The 27,308-nt window shown below is 38.2% G+C and overlaps 2 protein-coding genes across 3 annotated transcripts in view; both read left to right on the plus strand.

Annotated features, from left to right (window-relative positions):
• Window positions 1-18,630, plus strand: part of LOC143887619 (S-adenosyl-L-methionine-dependent methyltransferases superfamily protein) — a 111,015-nt gene extending 92,385 nt beyond the window's left edge. For both annotated transcript variants that reach the window (XM_077391726.1, XM_077391727.1), the window contains 4 exons: window positions 2,102-2,189; window positions 13,547-13,630; window positions 17,052-17,213; window positions 17,978-18,630. In XM_077391726.1, the coding sequence (XP_077247841.1) occupies window positions 2,102-2,189; window positions 13,547-13,630; window positions 17,052-17,213; window positions 17,978-18,324 (681 nt within the window). In that variant the 3' untranslated portion in view covers window positions 18,325-18,630. The remainder of the gene's footprint in view (window positions 1-2,101; window positions 2,190-13,546; window positions 13,631-17,051; window positions 17,214-17,977) is intronic.
• Window positions 18,631-26,042: 7,412 nt separating this feature from the next.
• Window positions 26,043-27,308, plus strand: LOC143888536 (uncharacterized). Its single transcript, XM_077392990.1, has one exon. It carries the CDS (start codon window positions 26,043-26,045, stop codon window positions 27,306-27,308), a length of 1,266 nt encoding a protein of 421 aa, XP_077249105.1.

Raw genomic sequence — 27,308 nt, forward strand, 5'->3', positions numbered from 1 at the left:
TCCCTCTTTTATTAGTTCCTTCACTGGGAATTATGGCTGAGATGCAATAATGTCCTACTCTGAGTGCATATGAATAATCAAAATAAAAAGTCGTAGTCCATATGCTCTGAAGCACTCATGTATCCCAAACCCCCCTAAAGCAAGCGCGCATGGGGAGCAGAGGGGGGGGGGGGGGGGGTTAAATATAGAAGTCTACTCGCGAGTCCCGACTGCCCTGGTGAGGGCATCTATGGGTTGGTTTTCATATTTATACATGGAACTCTCATAATCCCAACTGCCCTGGTGAGGGAATCTATGGGTTGGTTTTCATATTTTATTTTATTTTGAATGGCAAGTTTTCATATAAATACATGGAACACATCTTACTTTCATCCCCCTTTTCCTTAACAAGGTGATTATCTATTCTTGGATAAGATTCTACAGAGAGTCTTGTCAACTTTTCCAAGAGTAGCTCCGGTATAAAGAACGGTTTTGGGGTCCATGTGCTTAAGGTAGACGCATAATTGAGTTAAAGAAAAAGCCATCTCTCTCTCTCCATAGAGGTGATGCATGTTACAGTTTGATTATCGCCATGAAGCCTCATGTAGTGGTTCATCTCCATTATTAACTCGGGAGAGAGAATCTTCATCCAAATCATCTCACATGTACCATGTGCTCTTTTAAACCTTGCCACTACTATATATTGTGTTTTACTCTAGTTGACTAAGTTCATTCTTAGAAGATAATAGCTTGATGCTTACCATTTAAAAAATTAAAAAATTAAAAAGATAATAGCTTGACTCAGATCAGGCATGCAGATCTGATATATAAGAAATAGATAATGAAATACAAGAGAAAACTAAGCTGAAATAGGGCGAAAACACTCAAAAGCACCGATATGGTGTTACTTCTCTTCATACTGCTTCTTAGGGCAGAAAACTCTTCTTCAATTATGAATTCTGTAGTAACAATTAAGTTACAGCAAACATCCCATTATAATGTTCTCGTAACCCCGAAAACAATCTAAACCATTGAGACAAAACTAATCTCAGCCCTAGACCCATCCAAGTGACAACCATAAAAACTAACTTAAAATGATTGTTCTAACCACTTTTAACTTATTAAAAACTCACTCAACTTATCAGGTACTGACCTAATTGGATGATCCCCACCATTTTAAGTCATCAAAACCTCAAAAATAAATTTAAAAAAGAAAATTCCATGAACTAAAAGCTAACTCACAAGAAACCAACAAACATGAAAAGGAAACCCAATTTTAGGGAAGTTGGTCATCTCCGAGCCAATGAATATTAGACGACAGGTACAAGTTCAGCTGATTGACAGCTTGGAGGGACATTATGAGGCAAACGTATAAATTTCATGAGGGAATACAATTCAGAGTCTATTCAAGTGAAGAGATTAAATTTTGTCAAGATAAATGGTGTGATGAAATGCCACTAATTTCAGGTCTCTTCAGATAAGGATGTCTTTGTAAAAGACTGATTTCAATGAGAGGAGAGGATCTCATGGAATATAAATTTCGAACTCAATTTTTTTGACATAGAAGTATACCAAGTGACACAATTATTGGAGATATTGGAGACCTACTACATTAAAAAAGACTGGTAATGAAAAAAGGGTCTGGATCTGGTGTTCATCCGAGGTTTTAACGTCAAATCATTCTATCATCAAATTGTGTCGAGTCAAGCATCCTTGCATCCAGCCAGAGTGTGAAGCACTATGGTTCCTCTCGGGATTTACGCGTTTGGCTGGACCGCTTTCCTTGATAAAATTCTCACGGTGGATCACCTTCGCAATCGCCACATGCTCATCATCGACCACATGCTCATCATGTAATAGTTATAATTCTGAAGTCATTACTGACCAGACTAACTTGTACTTGGTAAAATGGTCTGACTTCTTTCATGGAAGTAAGAGAACTAAACCAATAGTATTACTAACAGTTTGTTTAGTGTATCTTTCAGCTTAATTTCTATGCTACAAATCAAAGGAAGACGGACATATTTGACCAAGCACTCCATTCTTTATCTTTTATACAGCATGTACGCATTATTTGATAACTATATGCCTTTTATTAACTTACATGTTATTGTATGTGCAGGTCCGTGCCATTCTCTTGGATCCTTCCTGTTCTGGATCTGGAGTTGCTGCTGAGAGATTAGAATATCTGCTTCCGTCATATACTGCTGGTGATTGTTAACTTTTTTCCATAAATTTTTAACCAGGCTGAAAATTTTCTTGTAGGTCTAAGTATCCTTTTTTCCTAAAAGTTAACAACATTGTTGAAAGAGGAGAATGAGAGAAAGAAAGAGTGAATTTGAGATGACTCCCCCTCACTTCTGTATCTATATAAAAGAGAGGAGTACAATGACTACTATGCCCTTAGGCATCTACACACATACACACACTTCTAACACTTCCCCTCAAGATGGAATGTATATATTATGCATTCTTAGCTTGTTACAAATATTACATAGTTTAGCTTTACTCAAGGGTTTGGTAAAAGTGTCGGCTAGATGATCTCCTAACCGAGTGAAGGTATTGCATATCTCGCCTTGTTGGATTCTCCGTCGTATGAAATGGTGGTCCACCTCTATGTGTTTGGTGCGCTCATGAAAGACTGGATTGTTAGCAACGTGAATAGCAGCTTTATTGTTGCAATACAACTCAGCTGGAGAAGATGATGAGAATCCAATCTCAAATAGAAGAGAGCGCAACCAAATAAGCTCACCACTAGTATGTGACATGGCTCAGTATTCGACTTCAGCACTCGACTTGGATACATCATTTTGTTTCTTACTTCGCCAAGACACTAAATTACCTCCAACAAAGGTGCAATATCTAGTAGTGGATCGTCTATTTTTCGGTGACCCTACCTAGTCAGCATCACAAAAATCTTTTAACTTCTGGTGGCCATGTCTCTGGAAAAGTAATTTTTTACCAGGAGCACTTTTCAAATATCTAAGGATCTGAATCACAGCTGCCCAATGAAAGGTACGAGTAGAGCTCATGAACTGGCTAACAACCCCCATTGCATATGAAATATCTGAGCGAGTGGTTGTGAGGTATATGAGTTTCCGAACTAGCTGTCTATACCTGCCAAGGTCTTCTAACAAGTCGCCTTCTTCCGGAAGTAGCTTAGTATTTGGGTCAATGGGAATAGTAGCTAGTTTCGTACCCAAGGATCCAGTCTCATCTAGTAAATCTAAAACATACTTCTGATGTGAGAGAGAGGCGACTACCGGAGTAAGCTACCTCAATCCCCAAAAGATATCGAAGGCGTCCAAGGTCTTTTATAGAGAACTTTTTTTGCAGAAAAACCTTCCAACTTTTGTATGCCACATGTGTCACTTCCCGTAATGATAATATCATATAGACTATGAGAAGGACATGGCTAGCATCAGCTGATGACTAACACTGAGTGGTCAACTCCACATTGCTTCACGCCATATCTCATGAGAGCATCACTAAACTTCTGAAACCAAGCTCGAGGAGATTGTTTGAGACCATACTATGATTTGAAGCCGGCATACTGACGAGGACATCTCCCCCTGAACAACATACCTAGGGGATTGCTCCATATACAACTCCTCAGTCAAGTCGCCATGGAGGAAGGCATTTTTGACATCTAGCTGATCTAATGGCCATCCATGGTTGACAACAAGAAAGATAAGTACACACACAAAGGGGATTTTGGCGACTGGAGAGAAGGTCTCGGTGTAATCAACCCCATATGTCTGAGTGTACCCTTTGGCAACCAAGTGCGCCTTAAGGCACTCAACTTTCCCATCCGGAAAATATTTGATGGCATAGTCCCATCGACAACCAACAGGCTGAGCACCTGGAGGAGGGTAACGACATCCCAAGTATGATTAGCCTGAAGAGCGACCATTTCACTATCCGTAGCAGCATGCCACCCAAGGTGAGCAAGAGCTTCCTGCATAAACTTAGGCAAGGAAATAGAAGACAAAGAGGACTCAAAATTGCAAAAAGTAGGAGTGGGATGATCATAAGAGACAAAGTGATAAATAGGATGGACAGTAGAACGAGAACGAGTTTGTGACGCAATAGGAGAGTCACGACTACATCGGGAGAGGGAAGGGGAGGGACCTGAGATGAAGGACCTAGTACCGCGGCTGAAAAGATGCGGCCTCATGCGTAGGAGCATGAGGAACATCTGGTCGCCGACGTTGATAGACGTGCAAAGGAGTAGGAGGAGCCAAGGCCACCTGCAATGGAGAGGAAATGGGCTCAACAGAGTCAGGGAGGACAAGAAGAGGAAGATTAGCCGTCGTCACTGGTAATGGAGCGAAAGGAGGGGTCAGCAGGGTCAGGGAGGAATGAAGAGGATGAGGAGGAGCGAAAACAATGGGACTTTGCTCAGCAGGAGCAGTAAAGTAGGTAGACTCAAAGAAAGTGGCGTCTACTACGAGAGTAGCCTAGAAAGACATAGCACTCTGCCCGATGATCCAATTTATCCAGACCTGGGGTAACGGTGTGAACAAAGCAAACACAACCAAAGACCCATGGGGTAAGAGGAAAGGGATCAAGGTGAGGATGTAAGATCGAAAAAGGAGATTTACCATCAAGGACAGAGGGAAGCCGATTAGCCAAGATATTGGCAATAAGGATGTCAAGCAAGGACCGGAGTTTTCGCTCAGCTACATGATTGTGATATTATAAATAACCGCAAGTGCATGGATCGCATGTAGATACGCAATAACCGCAAGTGCACGGATCGCGTGTAGATACGGGTCGAACTCAGGGAAGAGAATTGTGATTTCTACCCTTATACTATTTGAAAAATAAGCTTATGATATATTGTTGCCTGGCATGCACTCAGGATTTCTGTGGACTACAACCTCGGATCCAACAATATATTTAAGTTTACAAGTTAAATAGACACGAGTTGAACACAATGAAGAAACGCACAAATTTAACCCTTATATTTAGGCAAAGTGAACCAATATAGGATTTCTATTAATTAATTATCTAACCTATTTAGAAAACCAAAATCTTAAAGCCTAAATTGATTGAAAAATTCGATTGAAAAACTAATTGGAAATTGTATAAAAGCCTTAATTCGATTAAAAGATTACTTAGAGTTAGAATCCACCATGGGTTTGGATTGGATAATTAATCAAACTAATTTTTATGTTGGATTGTATATTTAATAAATCCGGTCAATGGGAAATAAGATCAATGGATGGCATTGCCTATGAGTGATTGATCAAACACACTATCCAATATATAGTAATTATATAAGAAATTATATATGCTCATCAACAATTACTCATACGAAAGGAGAAAATCCAATGGCATGAATGATTAAGATGTTACAAATACAAAACCTTATACCATATTCAATTAGGTAAATTGATTTTAATTAACAATATTTCTCCTACCCCATGGCTTCATCTAAACCCTAAGTAGATTGGGTTTTGTTACTCATGGAGAAAGGGAAGGAAACAAAGAAAATAAAGAAAAATAATGCCAATGAAGAACTTAGAAAAGAAAAGAAATAAAGAAAACTCTTCTTTAATTGATTTTGAAAGCACAAATACATCAAATTGTAATTGAAAGAAAGAACAAAAAATAAGAAAACTTAGTCTTATTCTTCTCCTCAAGCAATGGTGGAATCCTTGTCCTCCTTCAAGCTTTGGTGTCACCCTTGGATTGAATCTTGGACGGTTGGATCAAGTCTTGCGATGGGTACAATGAGTTGAGATGAAAGATAAACTAATGTAAGAAGGTTTGTCGATTTGTAAGAGAGCAAGGAAAAAAAATTGGAAGAAAATTTTGAGAGAATAAAAAGTTGGACGAAAATTAGGGGAGAAAAAGAGAGAAAATTAAACCCTAAAGACGCGACGACCCTAAAAATTCAAGAAGAAACTAAAATTCAAGAGAGCTAGATATATAGGATTTGGGTGAGAAGGGTTGCTAAATTAGAAGATGGAGAAAGATGTAGGGTGGAGATTGTTTGAATAGATTAGGAAATAAAGGAATGGATGAGATCAAAGCTTGCTAACTTTTTGTTTTTTCTAAATTGTAAACTAATTTGGAACAATGGAGTACGTCTATATTGGGCTTGTAGTGTTAGAAAAGGAAAGGGTTTGAATGGTTTGGATTGCCTTAGATTGGTGACACATATCAAAGGATATTTTGATAGAAAAATATTGCCTTATATATGTGCATAAAAAAAGAAATTGGCAATCACATACCATTCATAATATTTTTGAGAAAAGAAACAATCCCAATACGTATATAGGAAACAAAAGTTGTTGTATTTTGGTTGGTCCCCGCACTTGGACGAATTTAGTGGGGCCACTTTCCAACTTGGCCGAATCTCATTTTGATATAAATTGGATAGAGTGTTGCGCATGAGATGATCCAACCGTCCATTTAATAGGCTATCTCATACCCATCGAAATAGGAAAGTAGTTTGGGCGGCTAAAAATTAGAATAGGTGAGAAGAAGTAGGGTGGTTGGGAGAGAGATAGAGGAACGAATTAGGGAAAGAGAGATGGTCGGTTAGGAGGGATAGGGAGAGAAAAATTAGGAGATGAAATTGGGAGTGAGAGAGGATGCAAGAATCGGCTAGGGGGGAGAAAATGCTATTTCGTTGGAGTATTCCCTATTTTTCCTCTTGCTTATATTGCAAAAGGACCAAGTTATCCCCACTTTTTGTATAAATTGCAAGCATGCCACATTAATTTGCAAATGGCTAATCTACCCCTCCTTTGTAGTGCACATGAACAATTAAAAATTCCCTTCTCCCCTCTTGATCTCCAAGGAACGATCCCAAGCCATCCAATCGACGGTCCATTATATAAATTAATTGCACCACTAAACCATTCCAATTAGATGATTCGAACCGTTGAATTAATGGACTGCAAAATAAATAATTCGTGCTCCTCCATAGAGTAATCCAAATCGCCCATTTGATAGCCCATTATATAAATTAATTACACCATGAAAGTGAATTTCACCCCTAAACCATTTCCACAGGCTCATCTAAATCGTTCGAGTAATGGATCCAAATATGTAAAGTAGTGTAACATCATGGGACATGGAATTCTAAGGTTGATGGGCCCTTTTATCATTCCCATGGGCTGATCTAAATCATAAAGTTGAGGGGCCAAAAATGTGAATTAATTATCCCTCCAAGCCCATTTCCATAAGTGATCTAAACCATCCAAATGATGGGCTATCATATAAATTGGTTGCACTCCTCAAAGCATTTCCAAAGGCCAATCCGAACCAACCAATTGATGGGCCAAAATACAAAGTAGTTACAAATTGATATTGGCACACCCTGTTAGATTTGCACTCTTATTTTTTATCTATGATTTTTCAAGCTTTGCTTTTTCCCTTGAAACTCCATCTCATTAGCTATTTTTTCTGTGGAAATCCAGAAAACAACCTGAAACACCAAAAACATGGAAAATACTTTAGTAGTACGCTCTAAACATAAAATATGCATGCTTTTCCTACCTACAATTCACACATAAATGTGCTCATCACTACACCATTCCGCTGAGAGGTGTTTGCACAAGAGGACTGATGGATAACACCATGAGAGGATAAGAAATCCTGAAAGCCGTTAGAGGCAGAAAAGTATTCCTGAGCATTATTGGTATGCAAACATTTAAGACGACAGTTATACTAGGTAGTGATCTCGGTATGGAAAGTGCGAAAAGCAGTTAATACATGAGAGCGATCCTTAAGAAGAAAGTGATAAGTCATAACGGGAGAAAGCATCAACAAAGACGAGGAAGTATCTATAATCGAGAAGAGACATAGCCCGGGAAGGACCCCAGGCATCAGAATGTACTAACTCAAATGGACTCGAGACGCGGCTAACCACCTTAGACGGGAAGTACGATGTTGCTTCCCCACTTCACAGGCCTCGCATTGGAAGGACTAAATAGGGTTAGAAAGAAGAGAGGACTGGCAATGCCATATCAACAGAACTATGCAAGACGGCACGAAGAGGGTCAGAATCAAGGAAATAGAGGCCATTGACCGCACGGCCTGAAGCAATCATTTTCCCAGTCGAAAGGTCCTGAAAGACACAATGGGAGAGGAAGGAGACGGAACAATTGTGACTTTTGGTAATTTGGGTCACAGACAGTAGATTAAAGGGTGACGTTGGAATGCAAAGTACCGAGGACAAGATAAGACCAGAGTGAGGGGAAACAATGCCAATAACAGAGATGGGTGCGGTGGTCCCATCGGCCAAGGTAACAGTATAGGCGAGCTGAAGAGGCTTAAACGAGCTAAGGGAAGCGGGGTTACTCGTCACATGGTTGGAAGCCCCGAAGTCATTAATCCAAGAGCCAGAGGTAGTAAGGAGCAAAGCAGGGGGACTGTTGGGCTGTGCAAAAGGGGCAATGTGGGCTCGATGATGCACACGTAGGTGCAAAAACTCATCATAGTCAGTCTGGAAATAAGGACTGGCCCAGCAGAGGGGGGAAATCAACCACCAGCACGGCTAGAAGAGCCATCACCAAGATACGCGCCAAGAATAGTGGCACCAACCGAAGGGGCGGAAGGGGGCCGAATGCAACTCCGCTCACGAGGTAGGACCCCGATGAGGGATGGAATGGACCTGTCAAGGGGCTGGAGGACATCAGTGGAAATGAAGCTCCAAAGGAGAGGAATAACAAGAGAAGGTATCCGAGGGTGGAAGAGTCGATCTGATGGTATGAGGAGAACTAACAAGAGAAGCCATGACGGCAGAAAAAAAAGAAAGAGAGACACCCGCCCCACAACAGCGCTAGAGGATAAACAATAGAGAGGCGGAGAATCACACGGCGGGACCGGCCATGATACCGCGGCTCCGAGGAAGAGACAGAGTAGAACGAGACATATGACCAGTTACCCAGAAGAGAATAGAGGCTAAAAGATAAAAAGGGAGGCACAACACATTACTCGAACACTTCATCAAACACGTGGCGTGAACCTTTGAGAACAAGAGTATGGCCATGAAAAACAAGGAATGAAGAAGTAAATAATGAGAGGAAAAAGAGATTAGAAGGGCCCAGAAGCCATACCGCGGCTTCGGAGAAGAGAGATAGTGGAGGGAGGCATAAGACAACAGGCCAAAGACAACGCATCCGGGAGCATCGGAGAAGGAAGAAGATAGCAAGGACGATTTAAGCCATGAAGAAGAGAGAAAGAATGAAAGAGAAGGAAAGAGAAGTGGGGAACTTCTTAGATTAGGATTCCAAGGGGAGGGGAGGGCATTACGGCAAGATTGGGAGGGAAGACGAGGGCCGGCAAGGGTGAAGGAGGAGGGTGGCTGATGGAGGGCTTGGGAGGAGGAGGCTGGGCTGACGGCGGAGAGTTGGGTTGGCGAGAGAAGAGGCGGGGTCCGAGGATGTTGGGTTGGGGTCGGGTGGAGCGTGGGAGGAGGGCGAGAGTTGGGGTTAGGGTTAGGGTGGAGGAAGAAGAAGGTGAGATTTAGGGTGTGATGGTCCGTAGGAGGGTCAAAACCCTAAGGCTCTGATGCCATGTTGAGAGAGGAGAATGAGAGAAAGAAAGAGTTTGTTGGAGATGACTCCCCCTCACTTGTGTATTTATATAAAGGAGAGAAGAGTACAATGACTACTATGCCCTTAGGCATCTACACACATACACACACTTCTAACAAACATTAAAATTAGAATGGAAAACTTTATTATAGTGATAAGGATATGGTATCCAATATAATAAGGGATCGGGATCAGGTACTAGGATCCTCAGCCCAAAAATTTTAGACTACGAGTACGACACTGGTCCGATATGGTTTCCGTTTAATTTGTTATCCATAAGGGCCTGTTTGGTTTGTAGGAAAGGTCTTTCCACCCTGGAAAGGCTTTCCAAGGAAAGCCTTTTCTTTTCCTTTCCTCTCCAGAAAAATCTTTGTTCAACAAAGCAGAAATAGAAATCTTTTTCCTAGAGAAGCATTTCTCTCGTTTGGATGCATGTTATTTGGAAAAAGAATATGAACATTGACTAATATTGAAGGGATGATCATATATTATAATGTATTGATGTCCCAGGAATAAGGATAAATGATATGTCAGAAATGAGCTTGGTAAAAAACTGTTGGTCCATTGTTAGAAATCGATGGTAACAGAAAATTTTCAAAGTTTTAACATTTGTGGATAAAAAAAATAAAAGAATCTTCGAGAATAGGGGTGTCAATAGATGAAGATAGTCTAAATGATCCAAAGGTTCTGAACGTCAATGGACATGATTTAGGGACAGAAGCTGGATATGAATTTGTCCATTGGATTCATATCTTTAGTCTGAAATTATTTCTGATCATGGCCCTGCCATAGACTCATGGCTGTTATTTATGTAGAATAAGGACAAATCAAGGTGGATACAAGGTTTTCAGAGTGCGATGAAATGCTCCATTGTAAGGTCGCATCCTCAGGAGATTGCAATCATATTGGATGTCTACAGCGCAGTTAGCACTTAAAGTGATGGCGATGGCAATATTGAATGTGAATAGAGAACAGCTACTAGATAGCACATGGAACAAAATCTTAGAGGTTGCATTTGGGTGTGCAACCCAATTACAAACCCAAAACACAATTTGGTTGGACACCAATATGGGACATTAGCAATTAAGAAAATGCAAAGGTACAAAAAGTCTTAGTCGTAAGGGCCATTTTCCAATCCTACATGGTTGGCTAGTTGTATTTAGCATAGAAAGTTCAAACATGATTACCAACACAACACAACTCCATTCCATAATAACAAGCAAGGACAGGTCAAGACTCAAGAGAGATGCCCATTCTACTACTGTACGGATGTACCCAACTACTAACAAACACATAGTCTTCATCTTATTCGTTTGTGGTTCCTCTCTAAGAATTAATTCAAGAAAATTCTGGATTCGAATTTGTGAATTCCATACTTGAGTTGGATGCCTAGGTCTTGCTGCGAACCCAGTGACTCAAACCCACAACCACAATCTGCCACTCATTCAAATTTCAACCAATTTGTGAAAACTTAACCATGCACACTGCCATTACAGCAGAACTTAGGGTTTAAATATACCAGCTGATTTAAGGCAGAAAACACCGAGAATTTCAGCAGAAATTTCTAAATAAATCAGACCTCCATGGAAAAGGCAAAAAGACAAAGCTTCACTAAGAAGAAAACCCTAGCTTTCGTTACCAAAAACCATCCCAAACATGAAATCCAGAAGATAAATCCAGAAAACTCCAAACAGGAAACCAAAATTTCAAAATCTACGGCCTGGAAACGAACAAAATCGATGGAAATCCAAGCACGTCATCTTTTTCCCCTTCTTCCTGCCGAGATATCTGAGCGTTTTGGCTTCATCCTCAAAAATCTAAACTTCTGTCGTCGTCATATCTGGACCTCATCATCTTGATAGAGGACGAAATCCAAGCATGTCGAGGTAGGGCCCGATATTTCTTTCCAGCGGGAAAGGAAACCCGCATCCCAGCTTTTAAGGTGGAAAGATTTTATATGATTTAGGGGTGCTTTCCTTTCCAGGCAGACAAGGCTTTCCACCCCCTAAAAACTTTCCTTCTGCAACCAAACACTGGAAAGCAGTAAAAACATGGAAAAGGCCTTCCTTTCTGTCCTTTTCCACCGCATTCCTCCGAACCAAACTGCCCCTAAATAAACAACCAAATCCCTTCAATGTTATCTCAATTTTTGAAAAGAGTCTAAAAATGAAATTTCAACCGAGTCCAAAAATGAAATTTCAACCGACATTTCGGCGAAATTTTGAAAAGAAACGACTTCATGTGAATTTCGTTTTGGTTTGTGCCGAAACCGAAATATTTCGGCCGAAATTTAAAACCATGACAACAGATGCCTGGAGTGATCACATTAGATAGTAGCACATAGCTTCTCAGTCACTTCTGGAGATCCTTGTGGAGAAGTATGGATATTTAGCTGTAGTATAGCAATGTGTATCACCCCTAGTCGGATGGGCAAATTGAGGTAGTGAATCATAGCCTTGGAAATCTTTTGAGGTGCACTGTTGGTAGTCAGAAAGAATGTGAGACCTAGGCCACCTCAAGTAGAATTTTCATATAACTCTTCACGCGGTAAATCTAGAGGGCAGAGCCCGTTTGAGATAGTCTATGGAGGCATCCCCATAGTCTTCTTGGTGTATTTTGGATTTTTTTGTAAGAAGAAAGAAAGAGCTATGATCTTGGTTCTCTCTTCCAAAATGTGGATTTGGAGTAGAGCTTGGCTACATTTTGGCTGTTTTCCTTCAGGTGATTTTCTTTTTCATTAATCTCTTTTTTTTCTTCTTTTTTTCTTGAATAGGAATCATTAATGTCTTTTCTTTTGATTAGGATTTGTTAAATTTTTTTCAAATTAATCTGTTATTTCTTATTCTCTTATTTTCTGCCTTAGCTATGTTATTTGGGCAACTTTGGGATTTATGCATGCCTTAACCGTCCTGCAATAGATTATTTAAATGGGTGATTGTTTGGATCTGCTCCAACAACCATCTTGGACTTATTTAGGGTGTAAACCCCTTATTGGGACTGCATCACTTGTCTTAGGTCTGGTTGTGCGACCATAGTTACAGGGAACTTCCTAGTTGGACGGGAAGCTCGCTTCCCCGAAAGCTCTCTTCGGAAGCTAAGTTCTTCTCGCTTCCCAAATGTAAGGAAAGCGTGCTTCCTACACGTTTTCTACTTGTTTCCTCTTAATTAAGAGTACGGTTCCTATTTCGGTGATTATTTATTACCAAAAGAATGTTTTCTCCTTTTAATAATGTTGAAGGAGCGTATTTAAGAAAAGAGTGCATTTAGAAACTTGAAAAGTCATGTTAAGTTTCAAAAAATTATGTGGATCTTTTTTAAAAAAGATAATATTAAATGTACAGTTAGCGATCATTTTCAAAAAAAATATATATATTAAATGTAATTGAATAAAACATGTGAAATTGTAAAATTCCTAAAACTTGTTATTCCAAATAGTCGCAAAGTATTTTTTCTACTTGTCATCCTTACCTATATTAACCCTACCTTATTCCTACTACGGTCCCGTTCTTTCCATGTACTTATTTGCTTGCAATGGGGCTTCCTACATGCTTCATGTTGACTTTCAGTGACACTTCCTGCACATTTTCTCTTTACTTTATATAAAACTTTTCGCTTCCCTCATTTACTCTTTTCTAAACCTCTCGCTTCCCGAATTCGCTTCCCACTCTGGCAACTGTGTGTGAGACCCTAAGCCATTGAATAGGAGGTTGATAAAAAAACGCATCTTTTAGAGAATCTATATGGTCACTTTTTTTTGCAATACAATGATTTCTTATTGCCATCGATGCTATATTTCCATTTTATCTTTTTGCTTACTTCATAGCAATCTTTTCTTTGATTAGGAGTTTACGTTCGCTCCATTTTTGGGGCGTTGCTATCCCTATAAAAGGCATCAATATTGAGTTACTTAAATTTTATATGCATTTTTATTCCAACATGTGTTCCTAAGTATGTTGTTTATCATTCATATGTGATAAAACTAACCTCTTTCACTTTCTATTGTTATGTAGGTCAGTCTGCTGATGTTGCTAGCGTTCAGAGAATAAAAAAGCTCGCTGCTTTTCAAAGAAAGGCTCTTGCACATGCATTATCTTGTATGTCAAGCTAACTTTTTTTATATATGATGGTAGTTATTGCTTTTTCTCAATTTATTTTTCTAACACTTCCTGAATATACCGTGTTTTTCATAATTCAATTGTACAAAATATACCACCAAAAAAATTGAAGACTCCCTAAGCATTATTGGTCAAATGGCATTCATTGAGGGCTTCTTTACCCTTGACCCATATGTCTCACAAATTTGTAGCATGTTCATGAGCTTGTTATTCAAGTGACCATCGTCTAGCAAACAATAAAATTTTATTCTTTCTCTATTCCTTAGCCTTACTTCCTATATTATTCATTTGTGCTCCATAAGCATTTCTATATTTTATGATCCTATTTATGTTAAAGGTATATCTGGATCTGGTATTATGTCAATGATAATTCATCGTTATTTTCTCCTTACCATTAAAGACACCATACCAACATGTTTGATGATAAGTACCAGTATCCTACTTTCACGATCATGGTTTCAAATTTCGGCTTCGGAAAGCGTTTTGGTCCTCACCGGAACCGAAATTTCGAAATTTTAGGCACAATCTACGAAACCAAATAAAATAATATTTTATTTCATAGAAAATTCCGGCCAAAATACCGAAATTTTGGGAAAGTATTAAATGATTAAAAAAAACTAGATTTTTGGGTGAAATTCCTTAAATTTCAGTCGAAATTTTGGGGAAAACGAAATTTCAATTGAAAATTTGAAATTTCGAATGAAATATTGTAACATTTCAGGTATCTACAATGGTGAACCTCTCCTTGTGATCGGGATTAGGTAGATGCCTCCCAGCCGGGGGGGGGATCGAATAGAAGTTTTTCAGTTTCAGGGTTGACCAAAACACGAAATTTCGGATTTCGGTCGAAATTTAAAACCTTGTTCATGATAAGGGTTAGTCCGAAGTCTTTTATTGCACTTGTATGTCCAGCTTATCCTTTTTACTTGGAAACATATTTCAGTCTTTATTCCATTAGTCTTTGGAATCGATGCGTAATATTTCTTATGTGATATTATGATCCTTCCTCATTAGGCATCAACGGTTTCTTAATTTCACTCAGCCAGTGTGCTTACTCTTGTTAACAAAATAATAATCCCGTTCGTGTTTAGCTGATTTGAGAACCCTATTTCAAAAGTTTATTAAATGCATTTAAAAAAAAAATGGCGGTATCCATCTAAGGAAACCACGAGTAGTTTTCTTAGGCAAAATTGGAATGTTCCAATTTGGATAGTTTCTATTTCCGGAATTGATGTCTAGGGGTTTTATTCTGTAACATAATAAAAAAATATTACATCTTGCTTTTCAAAAGAAAAATATGGGGTTATTAGAATAAGAAAATTTAGAAAATGAATCTAGTGAGTTTGTTATTTTTAGGAAGTATTTATATGAATAGAGAAAAATTATTGGGTATTTTGGAACAACAACATGTTTTACCACTAAATTTATTGTTGGAGTCTTCATTTGAAAATTAGGGTTTGTTTGAGGCTGTCTTATGTTAGTCTTAAATCAATGGCTAGGATTAGCCCATATCTTGATTAGTGTCTGTAACTTTACTTGATGTTTCCGTGGGACCTTTTTGAGCTGTCAATCCGTCATTACAATATTTTTTATATTGGAGCATTTTTTTTTAAATTCTTTGCTCTAGATTAATCACATTTCATTGGTCACTTATCCTTCTCTAGCAATATTTCTGAAGATCAATCGGTTATTTTTTTCCAATTTCCTTGCAATCTCTATACTTTGATGGATTCTGGGTAGTTGTTGATGTTTTATTTCCTTTTTGTGCTAGAGAATATGTTGACCTTTAGTAATGTGGCAGATTCAATAATGTATCAAAATCAGAGGAGTGGTCAAACGACCAAACAGCTAGTGTAGATTACCAAAATCAAGTAAGGCAGGACTAATGATCGAAAAATGGTCATAGCCTTCTAAGACGTTTATAGGCTTGCAACCAAAGTTGTATATTAATGATTTTTGAAGGGAGCCTAAAACGGATTGTTGTAATAATGGAAAATGGGATTGGAAAATCTAATTATAGTTTTGTGGCTGTTGCACTCAATGCAGCTACAAATTAATACTAGATTGTTGTTTCTTCTGATTTCAGAAAGTGAAAGAAGTTCGGAACACTATTGCTCAAGCTTATTTTCCAAGAATATTGCCAATGCATCGGTTACACTTGGCTGTCGTTTATGTGCAATGGGGAGAGAGATCCTTAGCAAATAACTTTGAAATACTGCATGGTATGTGGGAAATTTTAAGTCACTACGAACCAATTACCTCGTTTTGTTAAAATAATGATGACAAGTAGTGAAAGCAAATTGAAAAGGAAGAGGACATTCAAATTGTTAATCAGGCTATGCACTGAACCTGAGTTGATTAGGTTTCATTTTTGGGAGAGATTGTTTCCAATCTTAATATTGTATGTCTTCAGATCGTGGAGACTTGAATTGTTATATAGCATTTTATTTCTCTGAGTGGCATTCTTGAGTAAATCTTCTTTGGCATCTAATTCAAGGGCTAGTGGCAACAGTGATAATTGCTCCAATAATGTGGCCGAGGTGGAAGGATTAATAAAAAAAGGTGGTTGAGGGTCGGAGGCTTCTTTTTTTTTAAAAAAAAAATTGACAAAGATATATTGATAATTGATACGAAGGTTACATGAAGAAGGGTTGGAGGCTTTTGACTGCAAACGAAAAGGATAAGTATACATACGATGGTTATAGAGAGACAGGTGGAGAAATTGGGATCTCCACTACAAGCTACTTAGATCTGCTGGTGTCATGTGCATGTCAATTATCAAATATTGTTGAAATTTCTTTCCTTCGACTAATAGTGCACGCATTGTGTCTATTGCTCATCACATGTACGAGGTTCACCCCCTGTATTTTTAAAAATATATATATATATATTTGGATTTTATCTTGTTTCTTTTATTGATGATTCCTCGTGAGTGACTTCCATCTCTCTTATGAAATCTAATGTTGAAGTGGTAAACATCTCTAAGATCTTCGATAAGATGACCAAGAATCAATTTAAAGTAGGTATTAGGGCTCTACGTTCTGACACTATTAATGAATAAACTTACCGAAATGTGTTGATTATAGTTTAATTTATTTATGAAAGACGTTTAGAAGTTGTATTATTTTCTCTACTATGTGTTTCTCACTACACAAAGAGGAGACCTGCATCATTTTTTTTTATCAGGGAGGTCAAATCTGCTGCTTATTCATTTGTTTTCTCAGATTCTCTGTCTTTGTTCAGTATGTGTGTCCATTTTCCATTCATGCAAGCATACATACCTATGCAACAAAACTGTTCTGATATAAGGAAAGTGGCCTCTGATTTTGGACCCAATTACAATCTTTCTATTCCGAATTCAAGTCACTGTATAATAACATTGCATTTTAAACATTTACAGTTCCTGGTGTTGAAAGAGTGGTGTACAGCACATGCTCCATCCACCAAACTGAAAATGAGGACGTCGTCAAGTCCGTTCTCCCGCTTGCCACTTCCCTCAATTTCCAACTGGCAACTCCCTTCCCACAGTGGCCTCGCCGTGGTCTCCCAATCTTTGAAGGCTGTGAGTGCTCTTTTAGACTAAAAAAGTTCTGTTCTAGCAACTTATCTTCATGGTCACAACTCACAAATATTTGCCTTAGGAATTTCATAGAAAGTTTATTTCTCTCTAGGTTTTAAATTTTCTTGTTGCTTTTGGGTTTATATCGATAAAATGGAGAAAAAATATAATATTTAAAAATATCTGATTTTAGAAAAACATAAGAATAAAAAATATCATATAGTTATAATGATATTATCGTGATATTTTTCACGATAATTGATTTTTTTTAATGGCTTTCACGATAATTGATTTTTTTTAATGGCTTTCACGATAATTGATTTTTTTTAATGGCTTTCACGATAATTGATAATAAAATAAAAAAGTGTGTTTTTTTATATAAAAAAAATCCCGTGAGTATTTTTCACGATATTATTGTGAGAAAATATAATATTTAAAAATATCTGATTTTAGAAAAATATAAAAATAAAAAATATCATAAAGTTATAACGATATTATCGTGATATTTTTCACGATAATTGATTTTTTTTTAGTGGCTTTCACGATAATTGATAATAAAATAAAATAGTGTGTTTTTTTTTTTAAAAAAAACCCGTGAGTATTTTTCACCATATTATTGTGTATCAAAATGTCACGATAAAATCAAAATATTTTGAAAAAGTAGGAGATATTTGTGACTGGAACAGTGATGTGGAAACACAAACACCAGAAAGGTGCGTTAAAAGTTAAAACCCTTCTCTAATAATACAGCGTGTTTTTTCTTTCAGCTGAGAACTTGCTACGAACAGATCTGGCTGAGGACAAAGAAGGCTTCTTTATTGCGCTGTTTGTGAGGAAGAGCATTGTAAATGGACCGGATGAGCCTGTTTGTAGCGAAGGGAAAACTTGTACGGCTTTCAGTTGTGAGAACTCTGTCCATGGCGGGTTGAAATACTTGAGAAGCCAAATCCATGGAGGAAGGAGCTCTTTACATTCGAAAAGGAAAAGCCTGAAAAAGAAGAGCATTCTTATGAGATCTCCATTCATCAAGATGTCTCTGGTGTCACTATACCGTCACTTGGCTAGGCAGAGGACTAACAAGAAAGGCAGTGTAATGCATCTGAGAAACAAATGAAATGATTCTGACCATTGTTACAGAAACAGTTTGTCCAAGGTTGGATGACTGCACCTTAAAGTGGTTGCAAAGCACCCTACCCATTCAAATTAAGCATGGAAATCAAAGTATACCAGAAAGATGGGTCATTGTAAGTTCAAGAAGAGCTGAGGCTGCAAAGCTATTCTTCAAGACAATTGGCGTCTGCAATTCAAGCTACATTTTACTCTTGCTAGTATATGCTGCAAGTTCAAGCACCACAGATTAGTGGCAGATGTTTCCTTAATTTCTGTAGGTTATGGAAAATACCATGTGCTCTTTGGATGATGGCATTCTTTACTGTCCCATGTTTGGCAACCATGAAAAAAATAGGGCAATGATAAATTCGCACCCCTTTTTAGTGAATTGACGTTAAAAAGCGTTGAAGTATGCCACATACCCTCCTTTACAGGGGTGTGAAATATCCTACAGGGAGTGCGAATTTATCATCAATCAAAAAATATTCTATGGATTATTTGTTTGGCTAGTTGTGAGAGATGGGCTTAAGAGGGAGCGACTTGAGAGGATCGAAATGGGGTAACATTAAAAGCTCCTAAAAACCTGGAAAACAAAAGGCAATCTTAAGTAGATATTTTCTTTTCACTAGTTTTTATGTCTGCCTGGGTTTTAATTTTCGTAGAAAACAGCAAAACGATTTATTTTGGTGGCATGAAATGTGCAAAACGTTTGAGAATATGTATTCCAAAACTTTATTTTGGTCTCATGAAATGTGCAAAACGTTTGAGAATATGTTTTCCATGTGAGAAAACATTACAAATAGTTGTGGAAAATATAATCTCTGGAGTAGATTAGCATATATTTTCATAATTTTTATTAAGGATTTTCTAGGTAATTTCTCAATTTTGCAGGAGAGAAGCCATTTCATATATATATATATATATATATATATATATATATATATATATATATAGAGAGAGAGAGAGAGAGAGAGAGAGAGAGAAAACGGTTCCTACACATGTGTAGAGAGTTCTCTACACACTAGCTTAAAATACAGTGGGGAGCCACATTGTTTGGGTGATCCAAGCCATCTATTTTAAAGGCCCTCACATAGATAGGGTGTCTACAAAAAATCAGATCCATAGGATCATCCCAACCCTACGATTTGTGGAGGTAAAATGGATGTCTTTAAACCTTCACAAATTAGTCCATTTTTTGCCTCCACATTTCGAATGGTTAGGATGATCCTATGGATCTGATTTTTTGTGGACACCCTATCTATGTGAGAGTCTTAAAAATGAATGGTTTGGATCACCCAAATAATGTGGCCCCCACTGTATTTTAAGCTAGTGTGTAGATAACTTATCTACACATGTGTGTAGGAACCGTTTTCTCATATATATATATATATATATATATAGAGAGAGAGAGAGAGAGAGAGGACAGTGTTGGTGAGCTTAAGCGCCCCAATCACATGGGTCCCACATTTTCTATGGTGATCCAAACCATTCATTTGCAAGGCCCTATCATAGATAGGGTGTGTACCAAAAATTAGCTCCATAGGATCATCCTAACCCCTCCATTTGTGGAGGATAAAGATGGGCAGATTTGTGAACAAATAATGTCTGTCCATTTTGACCTCCACAAATGGATGGGTTAGGATGATTCTATGGAGCTGATTTTTGGTACACACCACATCTATGTAAAGGCCTTTCAAATGAATGCTTTGGATCATCCTAACAAAGTAGGCCCCAATGTGATTGGGCGCTTAAGCTCACCAACACTTTCCTCATATATATATATATATATGAGGAAAAGGATTGTACACTCAAGCATACCAAGCTTATGGTGCCCAATCACATGTGGGCTCACTTTGTTAGGATGATCCAAAGCATTCATTTGAAAGGCCCTTGCATAGATGGGGTGTGTACCAAAAATCAGCTCCATAGAATCATCCTAACCCATCCATTTGTGGAGGTCAAAATGGACAGTCCTAACGCCTTCAAAAGTGGAGGGCAAAAATGGGCAGATTTGAAAAATTAATAGTTTAAACCAATCATTTGTGAGATATCATTCGTTTAAACCTCTAATATTTTAAAAATCAATTAAGAAAACACCTAATTTTTTAAAGATCAATGGTTTAAATCAATAATTTCTGAAACATTAATGGTTTAAACCCCTAAGTTTTGAAAAAAATGGTTTAAACCAATATTTGTGAGAAATCGTTTTTTTAAAACCATTAATATATCGAAAATCAGTTGTAATTTTTCACAAATCAATGGTTTAAACCAATAGTTTCTCAAAAATTATTTTTTAAACCCATAATCTGCATGGTTTAAACCACAAATTTTTAGAAAATCAATTGGAAAATTCTTAATTTCTGCAAAATCAATGGTTTAAACCTGCAGTTTGTGATAAGTTATTGATTTAAACCACTAAGTTTTGAACTATTAATGGTTTAAACCAATACTTTGGGTGAAATATCTGCTTTAAAACCAAAAATCTGTTGAGAAAACCCCTAATTGTTAAATAATTAATGGTTTAGACCAACAATTGATAACAAATTATTGGTTTAAACCCCAAGTATTTTGTAAATCTATTAATAAAGACCTACATTTTCACAAATCAATGGTTTAAACTTATAAGTTCACAAACATTATTAGTTGAAACCCCTAAATTGGGAGAAATCATTGGTTTAAACCCCTAATATTTTTGAAACCACTTAAGAAAACCTCTGATTTTTAAAAAATCAATAGTTTAAAATCTATAGTTTCTAACCCATTATTAGTTTAAACTCCTACGGTTTGAGAAATAAATGGTTTAAAGCAATAATTTGTTAAAGATCAATGGTTTATACAAATAATTTCTCACAGATTATTGGTTTAAACCCCTAAAGTTTGAAAAATCAATGGTTTAAATCAATAATGTGTGAAATATCATTGGTTTAAACCCCTAATATTTTAGAACTCAGTTGAGAAAACCCCTAATTTTTAAATATCAATGGTTTAAATCAATAATTTCTCACAGATTATTGGTTTAAACCCCTAAAGTTTGAAAAATCAATTGTTTAAACCAATAATGTGTGAGATATCATTGGTTTAAACCCCTAATATTTTAGAACTCAGTTGAGAAAACCCCTAATTTTTCAAATATCAATGGTTTAAATCAATAATTTCTCACATTAATGGTTTAAACCAATATTTGTGAGAAATTATTGTTTAAAACCCTAATATATTTAACATCAGTTGTAATTTTTCAAAGATCAGTAGTTTAAACCAATAGTTTCTCAGAAATTATTGGTTTAAACCCATAAACTGTTGAAAATCAATGGTTTAAACCAATAATTGTTAAGAAATCATTCGTTCAAACCCTTAGTATTTAGGAAATCAATTGAGAGAACCCTTAAACTTTGAAAGGTCAATGGTTTAACCAATAATTTGTCAGAAATTATATGTTTAAAAACATACTATTTCTGAAATCAGTTGAGATCACCTCTATTTTTTGAGAAATCAATGGTTCAAACCTATAATCTGTGACACATTATCGGTTTAAATCCCAAAAGTTTGGAAAAAACAAAAAAACAATGGTTTAAACCAATAATTTTTGAGAAATCAGTTGTTTTAAACACAGAAGTTTGAGAAATCAGTTGAGAAAGCCCATAATTGTTAAAAAATCACTGGTTTAAACCACCATCTCATTGCTTCCTTTGTAGGGGCATAAACCACCATTCGATTGGTTCACTCCAAAGTACCATTTCATTGCATTGCACCAATACTAACCTCCCTTTCATGGAAAGATATGTAGTTCCCTTTCCATTCTCCTCTCTTTCCATTTTTAGCACGTTTAAATTGCTTTAAACAACTTCTAATCAGTGTTTAATTTTGTCTTTACAGGAGAGAGGAACGAAGGGCTTCTTTTGTCTTACACCTCGACGGCATTCTATAGGATGCGGTATCATTTGAATACGTCGGCGGGAAGATGTTGCCTCTTATTGTGGGTCGGAAAACAAAATATAGAGATTTTGACAATCTAATTCATAGCAAAATTGGGACCAATCGAAGTGAGGTTTCTCTATCTATAAAGTGTCGATATGTTTTCGACTCATCTCAGATAATCTTATATGATATTCAAGATGACGACGACCTTGATCTAGTAATGATGCTCTTTGATAGTACGGTCATTAATACTTTGAGCCTTTATGTAACTAAAGAGTTCAGATTCAGAGGAAACAATTCTCCGGAGCCTACGATTCCTTCCTGTAACGACCCGATTTCCGTCGTGTCGCTACGAGCAAAAGAAAGTAAAAATCATGGAAATATTTTTTTTTTTTTTTTTTTTTATACAAGCATCAACGACGATCCCGATAGAATCTTATTACAACTTAAAAATGATACATGACGTAAGACGTCAAAATGCAAGGACTCCAGGAACGAACTCTCTGATCACACAGTCCCTTATCCCATGGTTCCTTCATTTGCAAATGCTCCGCCATCTAATGCCTCAACCCCTGTGGTGGAGGAATCAACGTCAAAGCAGGGTCATCCAAAGACCGAGCAAAGTAAAAGAGACAATAATAACAGTGCATACAATATAATCCACATCCTCAATAATGTCTAGAAACAATATAATAAAGATTACAATGCCCATGGCAATATAAATAAAAGGAATGACAATAATTTCAATGTATGCTATGCATGCAATAATTATGAGACAGCACATTCCCCAGGTACATCCGGCTTTTCCCCCATTTATTTTTCTGTCAGTTCTTTTCTGACTTTTTCATTTTCTTTTATTTTTTTCTGCCGGTGTCCTTGCCGCACGGCTAACCACTACCCCTGTCTGAAGGCAGTGACGTTATGGACTTGGATTACGGTCTCGCATGTAATGCCGAGCCGGGGATACTATCCCTCGGGGATACTTTCCCTTTTTGGTTGGTTTGCCAACGAAAGGCAGTACACGCTTCTCGCGTTGGCCTTTGGACCTTAGGTCCCAGGATGATTCCACCACACCCTTATGTTCCCCTTCACTCTCCCCCATGTATGCAACATGTATGCAATTACTTACCTTTGCCTTTCTTCCTGCATTCATTTCAATTCATTTGATTCCAGCATTCATTTCAATTCATTTGATTCCAGGCAAGCGAGTATAAATTCACTAAGCAGGTATTTATCAGGCAATTTATAAGCAGAGCTACATTGTAATGAACACCATTACAAGACAAGGTCTAGCTGTCACCTGCATACATTGCATAGACAATTATATTGAACACCATTACAAGACAAGGTCTAGCTGTCACCTGCCTTTTCTTATAGTCGCAGTAGGACGAGATGGCTCCTGTAGGCAAATAAGTGAAATAGGTCAACTTATTTTAGTCTAGGTCCTTTTAATATCACACAGATAACACTTGTCCTTTCTGTGTCCATTTATGTCCTAAAATAAGGTTCCCTGTGTTCACTATTCATGTGGGCCCCACATGCTACTATTCATGTGGGCCCCATCATGTCACTATTTATGTGGGCCCCGCATGTCACTATTTATGTGGGCCCCATCATGTCACTATTTATGTGGGCCCCATCATGTCACTATTTATGTGGGCCCCATCATGTCACTATTCATTTCACCATAAGTTGATAAAGTTTACTTTACGGTTACTATGCTAGTATTTCACCGTTAAGTATATAGGTGGTAGAACCAACCATTACTTTATCCATATAGGTGGTAAAACCAACCATTACTTCAAATAAAATATAGGTAGGTGGTAGAACCAACCATGAAAGAGATCATTAAATAATTTAGGTGGTAGAACCAACCATTGAAAGAGATCATTAAATAATTTAGGTGGTAGAACCAACCATGAAAGAGAGACTATTATAAAAGACTTACTTGGTAGTGGATTTTCTTTTTCCTTCTTCTCTCTCTCTCTTCCTCTTTCTCTTTCTTCTCTTCTCTTCCTCTCTCTCTCTCTCTTCTCTTCTCTTCTCTTCTCTTCTCTTCTCTTCTCCTTTTCTTCTCCTCCTCCTCCTCTATTTATAGACATTTTTTTGCATAGTACTTTTTGCATAGTAAAGACTATTTACTATTTTAAATTATTATTTCTGTCGGTCAATAGTATTTTTGCATAGTACTTTTGCATAGTAAAAACTATTTACTATTTTAAATTATTATTTTCGTCGGTTAACAGTATTTTGCATAGTTAATAATATTTTTTTATTATTAATTTTGTCGGTCAATAGTATTTTTGCATTTTTTTATTATTATTTTCGTCGGTGCGATGATATTTTCGTTTCCACTAGGGATGGGTCCCGCTGGTGGTAGGACCCGCTGGTCGTGGGGCCCGCTTGTGTGGGACCTACTTGTGTGAGACCTACTTGTGTGGGGCCCGCTGATGTGGGGCCCGCTGATGTGGGACCTGCGGGTGTGGGGCCCGCTGATGTGGGACCTACTGATAGTGGGACCCGTTTGTAAATAGTACTCGGTGGGTCCTACTGTGAATAGTAGTTTTGAATAGTACTTATAAATAGTAATTATGAATAGTAATTCTGCATAGTAATATTGCATAGTGACTATTGTGAATAGTGACTATTGGAAATTTTTAACATATATATATCTATTCCGTTTTTGTTGACATCTGGGGCGGTGGCTTAGTGGTAGGAAGCCGTTCAATCTTAGCTTAGACTTGGGTTCGAATCGTGTACGCCCCATTATGCCAGATGTCCTCATGCCCGATTAACTTGGGGAAAATGAGTAATGGCCGATGATTACCCACCTATGAGGCCATTTTTATATTTATATATATATATATTTTACCGGTTCTTACACTTCCTCATTTGCAGAGGCTTCGAGGCCGAATATTAGTACTGTCCCCGTGGTTCCTGCATCACCGATTCTAACGGCCGTTGCTCGAAAAGAGAAAAGAACGCTTGGCGGTATTCATACCATACATCGGTAAATTATAGTATTGAACAATTGTTGGGTGCGATTAATATTCATTCGTTTCATTTGTAAATCAATTACTTTAACTTTAATTGGCTACCGATCTGCAGGTATGAAGTGGACTTGAATCAGGATTTTGAAGATCCCACTTTGAATGAGACCGACATGAGTGAGACCGAGTTTGAGAAAACCCAACCAGGCAGAAACGATTGGGACTTGTGTAGGGATTTTGGAGGTGATATTCATGCTATTGATTTGGTTCGACCGAACGATGGCAGTAATAACGAAGATGAAGAGGACTTCGGTGATGATGATGAGATGGGTGACGAGGAGGAGGATGAACCTACTAATTATCTAGGCGATGCTTTGAGAAATACCAATATAAGGCAGCCGATGGAAACGGATGAAATGGTTGTAGGGGGTGATGAAGTAAATGTGATCGTGGGACCTGAGGATTTCACGGTCGGGGCAATGTTCCCAAATCCTAAAGTCTTTCAGAAGAAAGTCACAGAGTACGCAATCCGGCATCGGTTTGTGTTTGTCCCACAAGAGACAAATCCCACAAAGTACGGCGTTAGATGCAAGGATCGTATTTGCCCATGGCGTATCACAGTGACCACTTATACATATTATGTTAAGGTAAAAACATTTATCCCTCAGCACACATGCTCAAGCACAATGAAAGGAACGATCATCCCATGGCCACTGCAAAGTGGGCTGCTGAGTGCTCTCTAGCCTTATTCGAAAGCCGAGAAGATGTTAGGGCTCCTATGATAAGACGGTACATCAAGGCCCACTGGAATATAACAATGTCGTATCGAAAAGCCCACATGGCAAAGATGATCATACAGGAAATTATGTGTGGGAATGCCGAGGCGTCATATCGCATCCTGCCTGCATATGCTGATGAGTTGGTAAGAAGGAATCCTCGTACAGTAGTGCGGTTGTGCCGAACTCGAGAGCTGCGGCCAAGAGGGGATGATACATTTGGGCGTTTCTTTTGGTCATTTGGCCCTAGCATTAGTGCGTTCAACCGAACAGTTAGGCCCCTCGCCCTAGTTGATGGGACCCATCTGCAGGGGAAGTATAGGGGGACTCTACTAGCCGCAACTGCGATAGATGGCAACAATGGGTTATTCTCGCTGGCACTTGCAGTAGTCGAGGTCGAGACGTATGATAGCTGGGTATGGTTCCTGCATTTGTTCCGTCAGAATTTCATTTCGGCAGGACGAGATGTCATCACGATTGGGTCTGACCGGATGAAGGGGTTGCCTAGAGCCGTAGCGGAAGGTCTACCAGGATCTCACCATTTCTATTGCATCCACCACCTCAGTGCCAACTTCCATGGAAAATTTAAGAGTGAAGATCTCCGAAAACTTTTTATGAATGCTGCATATTCCCTAAGGGATGGTGCTTTTATGGATGCGATGGAGAGTATTAAAAGCATGAATAAAAGCGCAGAGAAATGGATATCGGAGATTCCTAAACAAAATTGGGCCAGCACGTATTTTGAAGGTTCTAGATATAACGTGCTGACAACTAACGTGCTGACAACTAACGCAGCTGAGAGCTTCAATGCACTTTTAAAGGGCGCAAGGGAGCTGCCTATTGCAGAACTTGTCAAACAGACAAGATGGAGACTATCTAACTTTTTCAGTACCGTCAGAAGAGGTAGCAAGTGGACGACTCGTTTGACCCCAAACGCGGAAGACTGGTTGGCCGATGAGCGTATTCTAGCAGGTGGTTATATGGAGCACCAGTGTGGTTGGACCGTATATGAGGTCAAGTCCAAGTACCACGTTGATGAGGTGGACTTAGGAAAGAAAACATGTACGTGTCGTTTGTTCCAAACGATGGGAATGCTGTGCTCCCATGCGATAGCAGCCAGGGGACTGGACCAACGAGACCCATACAGTTACTGCGAGGAATGGTATCATGCCGATACGTATCGGAGGACTTACGATGGAGCAATTTATCCCACGTTAGACCGATCGCAATTGCCGAGCCCACCCATCCTTTGCCGTTGGTATTGCCGCCAAAATCAAGACGACAGCCAGGCCGACCGAAAAAAGTGA

The sequence above is a fragment of the Tasmannia lanceolata genome, unplaced genomic scaffold (genome assembly GCF_043159265.1).
Source record: "Tasmannia lanceolata isolate RefF3 unplaced genomic scaffold, GAP_Taslan_0.1 ptg000012l, whole genome shotgun sequence".
Lineage (NCBI taxonomy): Eukaryota > Viridiplantae > Streptophyta > Magnoliopsida > Canellales > Winteraceae > Tasmannia > Tasmannia lanceolata.

Excerpts from the sequence above, each read along its gene's own strand:
- LOC143888536 (XM_077392990.1), top strand. The coding sequence starts at position 26,043 with ATGTCGTATCGAAAAGCCCACATGGCAAAGATGATCATACAGGAAATT.